The 7,500-nt window shown below is 35.5% G+C and overlaps 1 protein-coding gene across 1 annotated transcript in view; it reads right to left on the bottom strand.

Annotated features, from left to right (window-relative positions):
* Positions 1 to 7,500, bottom strand: part of LOC137969642 (gelsolin-like protein 2) — a 23,215-nt gene that overhangs the window by 10,229 nt on the left and 5,486 nt on the right. The window contains exons 3-7 of the mRNA XM_068815966.1: positions 6,535 to 6,627; positions 5,180 to 5,272; positions 3,500 to 3,594; positions 2,563 to 2,632; positions 2,085 to 2,183 (exon numbers count right to left, since the gene is read on the bottom strand). Of these exons, the coding sequence (XP_068672067.1) occupies positions 2,085 to 2,183; positions 2,563 to 2,632; positions 3,500 to 3,594; positions 5,180 to 5,272; positions 6,535 to 6,627 (450 nt within the window). The remainder of the gene's footprint in view (positions 1 to 2,084; positions 2,184 to 2,562; positions 2,633 to 3,499; positions 3,595 to 5,179; positions 5,273 to 6,534; positions 6,628 to 7,500) is intronic.

The following is a 7,500-nucleotide window of genomic DNA, read 5'->3' as shown; positions in this document are numbered from 1 at the left end:
GCCATCCAAACCATTATTTTAAGTCACTTAAAAGGAAACAGATAATCCTCCAAAATCAATGGCTTGAAGCTAATAGGTAGCGCACATTCAAATAATTAATTTGCAACAATGTACAGGGAGTGTTCAGACAAATTTTCTTTGGCGGAAAATCGCGTGGCAGCGTTGCATTTGGCAACCTGAGTTTTTCTGGTGGGAAATCATATAAAAGTGAAGAGCAACGGGATAAATATTACAGAGCAGAAAAGAGCACAAGGGAAGAGAAAAAATTTAAGCAAAGAAAGCCTCGAGAGAAGCCGAGGAAGGAGAAGAAGAGAACATTTCAATGAAGTACATATTTTGTAAAACTTGATACAAAAAAATGAAGAAGGCCTGAAACGTTTGCAATTCCGTGTTGACAGAGATTCTGGCATATTTCAAAGTTTCCATTTATAGGCCTTTTGTGTGAAATGGATGTCCAGTCATGAACTGCTTTGTTTCACTGCGAAATTGCAGTTAAGTAAGTGAATTTACTATTCTGTAGCTTGACTTTTTAATTAGCAAGATTTTCGCTATTGTTCTAAATTGAACAGAGAGTGTGTATAGATTATCAGTCAAAAGGAAATATTGTGAAAGCAATTTCTGTTTTAGTTGTTGATTAAAATTGTTGGTTATTGATTGCAAGGCTTGTTTGTTTCCTACAATCAGCTTAGAGGTGCATGACTATTAATTTTGAACTTTATGGAGAAGCCAATTATGTCCATATACAATATATTACTTCCTGGGGTTAGAAATGGGAGCTCCCCTTTTAGGCTTGGCTAAATCTATATATTAACATAATTTCCAAGGAATATACAAACTATATTGAATGTTGCTTGGTGTGGGATTTTTCCTTGTCTCTTAACAGCTGTCTCTTTGGGATGTCACGCAATGCTTTTTTTTTACCACCAGCTAACACGTCTCTGTCTCTTTCGCCCAAGTATCAAAGCCTTTAAGTCAGTGATTTTAATTATGGAACCGGTAAGCATAAGTCATAACATTTGTAAAGCCAAACTTTTAAAAAATATTTTACTCCAACACCACACGATTTTACTCATCAATTTGAGCCAGTTCAGGACTGAAAGGGTTAACCTTGGTTTTTGGTTTGTTTTTAATGAGGGACTACCAGATGTAATAGCCCATTTCCGAGTTGCTGCATGCCTCAGTCCTGGTGCACAACCATTCAAATGGAAATGAGTTGCGTATTCTTATGCAAATCAAACTCATTTCCATTACAATAGTTGAGCACCAAGACTCACTTCGAAACCGAGACAAACAGGAACTCAGAAATGGCTTATTTGATAAACGTCACTGTTTTCTTTAACCCATTGACCCATGAGAGTGACTTAAGATTTTACTCTGTCAACGGGCTTTGCTTTAGAGTCTATGTGTAAAATGCTACTATATATATATGACCAAAAAATTAACTGTAATAAATTATGCAGAACAGGAGTTTCCAGCTTTCAGACTTCTAAATTAATGTACACATTGACATTTTAAGTTAGTGAGTAAAAGGATGTCACTTTCCCGAGATCCAACCCTTTGAGAACCAAAAGTGGGGTCACTGACTCACTACAGTGTAGCTTAAAATTTCAGTGTGTAAATGCAGCTTAATATATATGCAAAACACAAGTTTAAAAGTCTGAAAGCCTGAAACTCCCGTGCTGTATATTAATTCAGCCACGTACACACGCATTGCATTCTTAAGCTAGTGAGTCTTTGACGTCATTTTCTCCTCGATCCAGCTCTCTCAATACTTTAAAGTTAGTAATGGCGGACCATAAAATAGGAAAATTCCAGTTAAAATAAACAGATACCTTTTTAAAATCAAGGATTAAAACTTGGGTAACTTACTGTTTAGTTAATTAACATAGATCTGAAATCTAAAGAAAAATGAAACTTGATTTTTTGTTCATAGTAGCACTTTAAAGTTAAAGGGTTAAAACAAAAAGTCACCTTGAACAAATAAAATCAGTTAACATATTGTCACCATGTTAAAAGAAATTAAATGGTCCATACTGTTTGGTCTTACTTTGTACTTATTTCAGTTCAAAACTTAAATGTTTCACCTGATAAATTTGCAAGCCAAGATCAACGACATAAACATTATCAGGGGTAATGGACTCCTTGCAGTAAGCAACCTCTGTTACCTTAACCTTGTTTCTTCCCTGGAAAAAAAATATATTTTGCCTTAAATGAAACTCACAACATGTCATCATTGATCATGAGGATTTAAGAAGTGTTAAAATATTTAATTTATGGGTTATTAACCAAGCGTGAGGTCAAGATGGCTGGATGTTACCCAAGTTCCTTTTTTGCATCTTTATGGACTGAGACGAACATGCAAAAAAGAACTTGGCCATTATCCAGCCATATCTTGACCGAACAATCTTTGTTAATAAAGGATTTATTATTTGGGATAAACACCAAAAAATGATCTTTGATCTTGCGGGACAAAGCAAGAAATCCCAAGCAGGCAAAACAGGGATTTGGTTCATCTTGCCTGCTCACATAGCTAGTCATATAATAAAGCTTAAATTAATATACCATATCATTAAATTTCATCAAGCGAGGCTTATAATCTGTTGGTTCAACTCTCTTGAAGCCAGATTCTGCTCTGCAAATAAAAACAGTCAAGACAATGTCACCTAAAATACAATGATAATACATTAAATAGTTATATCTACCCTTTCCTTCTCAATAGTCCAACTTACAGATATCACTATGCCTGACAAGTGAAGGAAAGGCAACAATCCTGAGGGTGAGAGAAGCATTTGCACACCAATGCTGCAGCTGTCACTTTGCATGCTGAACAACATTACCAACCCTTGAATCATATGGACCAGCCTCCGCCACTGACCAGCCACCAGATGGTAGAGTATGCTCCAGAGCCAGCTCCAGGCAAGAGGAGAGAATATCCAGAACCTGGCAAGCTCTGAGCAAGATTGATCAAGCCAGAATGCATGCAGCTGGGAAGCAAACCCAGCAGATAAATGTACATCTACACCCAATAGTGCAGAAACTACTGTATCATTCCCTTTTGGATTTCATTATCTACATATACAGTTGATGCTGTTCTAGCTGTGATGTCATCATGATGGCAAGCCAACTACTGACCAGCAAAGGCATAATTGAGGAGGAGGTCCGTGCCAGTTGGGGGCCCACGTTTTGTACAATCCGTGCTCAAGACCTATTAGAAATCTCCCTTCAATTCCACGCATGAACCTTCAAGCTTGCATTACCGCAAGCATACCAGTAATAATTATGGAACATAAGTCCCTTCCCCTCTGCAGCAATTCTACCATTTAGGTAAACTAGTACTATTTCCAATTATAGAAAATTAGATAATAATGTGAATCATCTGAAGGTAGTAAGGACAAGCTAATTTCAAGGGCCCCAGAAAGGAAGGGGCAGTACATGCATCCATATGATGATACCTGAAATTCTTTGACAAATATATCAAGATCCAAAATAACACACATACCCCCCAGCCATGATAGTAATGTTTTCAAAGTAGGATTTAAACAGGTCACCCTCATGATCCATGACTTCACGATGCTGTATGGGCTTATCATCCAGCTACAAAAAGACAATAATCACAATGGCTTTTGCTTTCTTAGCAAAAAATTCTCTTAAAAACTGCCCTCAGAGAAAATAAGTATATGATTTCCTTAAAATTTTTTAAACTAGTTTGTTTTTTACCTTCCTTTGTTTTTTCACATATTAAATTGCTTCTTAGTAAAATTCATGCAAAGATAGCCGCCTTGCGCAGAATTAGGAATTTTATTGATTGTGACGCTGCGGTTAAACTAAATAAGTCGTACATTCTACCTCATTTTGACTATTGTAGTCCTCTTCTAATAGGAATTAATTAAACTTTATCTGATAAGTTAGAAAATGAAAATTATTACGTACTTAGAACTCTCTTCAATCTACCTAAGTCTATTAGTTACAAGCAGATCTTGTTGCAGTATAATAATTTAGATTCCATTAAGCATGGTTCAAGCTCTGACACTTGTGTACAAAGGCTATCCCAATTATATAAGTAATATGTTTAGAATCAAAAACTGTGCTTACCATCTTTGCGGCAATGGTAGCAGACTCAATCAGCCTGCCCCCAATACTAGTTTTAAACACAGATCTTTTTCGTAAATTGCGTGCCGCCTCTGAAACAATATACCTTTGCATGTTAGGGAGGCCCCAAACCTTAAGAATTTTGTGGTCAAACTAAAGAAACTTAAGTTAAGCCAGGACGAGTGTCGTTGTAATTCCTGCTCTAATTAGATGCTATTTTAAATTTATAGTATGGATAGGTAATTTTATTATACATTCTTAGTTTAGTATTTTCTTAATTTATATACTATTGTAGATACACGTCCATTATTGTAACGAGTCCTTTTTTAGGCTCATCAATGTCACGTGTTTAAATAAAGTTTTTCAGTTTCAGTTTCAGATTATGATGATATCTGTAAGACAAAGGAAAGTAAAAAACTAACTAGTCTAAAAAATTTTAACTGCAACATCTAAGAAATAGAAAAAATGTGTTTCTATCAAGTTATAGAAACACGAGTGAAATGTTTTCTATTTCTTTTAGAAAACAATGCGATAAGAAAAAGGAAAACAACTTGTTAACTCTAATTATCAAGATGTAAATTCTCTCTGCTCGCGCCATCACTATGTTAACAGCTCGTGCTAGTTCTGTGTCTTCATCGAGTTATAGAAACATGATTTTTAACCAATCAGTGCGCGTATTTTCTTAAGACTGTTTTCTAAATATGCATATCGGATTTGGCCAAGCATTAACAGAAACTGGATTCTCAAAAGGGATGAGATTACTTCTTCAGGATGTCAAATATAGACTCAAATGTCATATGCTTACAAAGAATAATAATAATCATTGCTACCAACAATATTGACAGTCCTACTAAACATGAATGTTTAACTTTTGTAGTTGTGTCTATCCATTTGCAAGACTGTGAACAATTTCTACATTACTGTAGCTAGAATCATGGTCCTGTGTCCCCTCCAAAAAAAAAAAACTAAAAGGTTGCATGGATAATAGGATGAGAAGATACCCTCTATTGTTCCTGTGTTTTCCAAAACAAGAAAGAGTTGCAAATACATTGGCCTTCAGGGGGCAGATAAAATAATCTTTTGAACATACAAACGTGTCAAGCTCTACAGTCTTGTATGCTGCTGTCCCATACTCATCCTGTGTAGACTCCGAACCAATGAAAAAGTGTACATCATACAACAGCTTAAAATAATTCAGAATAACCAATTATCAATTTAAAAAATTAAAATTAATATTCTCATGATAATACTTAAAATATTACCAGTATATCATATTTTAATTTATTACATCCATTTTGAAATCGCTTATGATCTTTGCACTCTGATTGGTTCTCAGCAGTGCTAATTTTCTTTACAAATCACACTTTTTTTGCTCTTAATCGCACTTTTTCCCCTGCCAGGAGCCAAGAAGAAAGGAACAATAGAACAAAACAACCAAACAGATATTAAAGTAACCAAGGAGGAGTTTCTGGTTCCACTTTTTTTATAAACGGGCAACAGGATCGATAAAAAATTGGTACTGACTAATATCCTGTATTTCAGAGACTAAATTGTGCGATTTCTAAATGGATGTAATAAAGTGGTAATGATAATGAACTCAGTGTCGTGCAATCTTGGTCTGAAATCATACTTTAAATGAGTTCAAATCAAATGAGTGTGCAGAACTTGCCACTACTATATAAACATTTGACTGAAATCACACATGATTTCAGACAGAAGTAACAAACCAACCATTCTGATTTGTCAATAAGCAAACAAAGACAGGATAGACATTCAAATGCGGGCCCTGCATAATTTGCTTCTGCTTAACCGTCCATTATTAACATGTAATCACACATTTTTTTCCTTGTGCAATTTGGAGTAAATAAGTTTTTTTTCAAATTTGTTCAAAGACTACTTTATTGTTTTGTTGGTCTTAGAAAACATTTGCTTGTGCTTCCAAATTGCACTTGAAATCATGTGATTACCTATAAAAATTGCACTCCACTCAGTTCAATCACCATTATTAACTGGAGAAGGAAATTGCCACCAGTATATATGAACTATTTCACCTGCAAACAAGTTCCTATTATAAGCTCTAAGACACAAGTGAGTAGTGATGATCATGACCATAATTACTTTGTTCTCAGAACAAAGTATAGGATTTGACTCAGTGTTTAAACTTCAGACTTTTTTTTCCTTTTTCGTAACATTCGTAACGTGTAACGGCCCCTTGTGTGCTGGGAAACAAGCTTCTGAATATTCAATTTGCTGAGTACCATATTTGGAACAACAAGAGCGAGGGGTTTCCAAATATGGTACTTAGTACTGAAACATTCAACCAATCAGTTTGCATTGTATATTGGAAGCTGTGAACGCGCATTACACATAATGTTTCTCACCTTGCATCGAGATGCCATTTCTTATGAAATTAATAGGGGATCCCCCTCTAACACTAGTGCATACCTCATCACTTTCTTTGTCCTTGTAGGTGTTCAAAATAATGTAGGAATCCCCTTTGAAGAATTTGCCATAATCTTCTTTAGGCCAGTCTGTCACCTTGAAAAGATATTCAAGTTCCAGTGGGTTAATTAAAATTGAAAGCTATAGTCTTATTTTTATCACAGCAAAGGCAATCCAACCAAAATAATTTCCTGAAATACCAAAAGGCTCTTTTCTTTTACCATCAAGTTGAGAAATAAGAAATAAAAAATCAGCTGCATTTATCAGTGAAGATGCGATTTTTTTATTCTCTTTGCATGTGAGCAATTTAGCTAGAATTTTCAAGACTGCCTGAACACCACAGCTTAACTAAAGGGTAAAGTCACAGTCCCCTATTTTTCTCATCTCTATGAACTAGCTGCCCCCACCTTTGTTTGCAATAGTCAGCCCAATTTCTGTAAAGTCTCTCATCTACCTAAGAAGTGGCAGCTAGAGGCTATCTCTCTGCAACAAATCAATGCCATTTAAGCCATACCTGGCGATTGCCCAAATTATTTGGAATATGACCAATAAGTCAAGACAAAGATTTGTGACAATGGCGACAATTAGTTTTTTGTAAAGACGTTTTGAAAGCATGTTTGCTTGAGTCAGCTGACTGGCAAAATTTTGAGCTTCAAATTTTATCCAAAGGCTGCTTGTCTTGAGTGTAAGTTTTGGATTTCACAGTCTGCCATTACTCACGTTAAAAACTGACCGATTGGACTTCAGAGGGTTGGATTGAGGATAAGATGACTTCAAAGACTCACAAGCTTATTATACATGCAAAACACAAGTTTTTAAGTCTGAAAGCTCGAAACTGCACGCTGCATATTTAGGCACATACCCACACATTGCATTTTTAAACTGGTGAGTCTTTGACGTCATCTTATCCTCGATCCAGGTCTATCAAGATTTTAAAGTTAGTAATGGCCGACCATTAATTTGGAAAAT

The sequence above is a fragment of the Montipora foliosa genome, chromosome 9 (genome assembly GCF_036669935.1).
Source record: "Montipora foliosa isolate CH-2021 chromosome 9, ASM3666993v2, whole genome shotgun sequence".
Classification (NCBI taxonomy): Eukaryota; Metazoa; Cnidaria; class Anthozoa; order Scleractinia; family Acroporidae; genus Montipora; species Montipora foliosa.
This window is presented reverse-complemented; position numbering and strand designations above follow the sequence as displayed.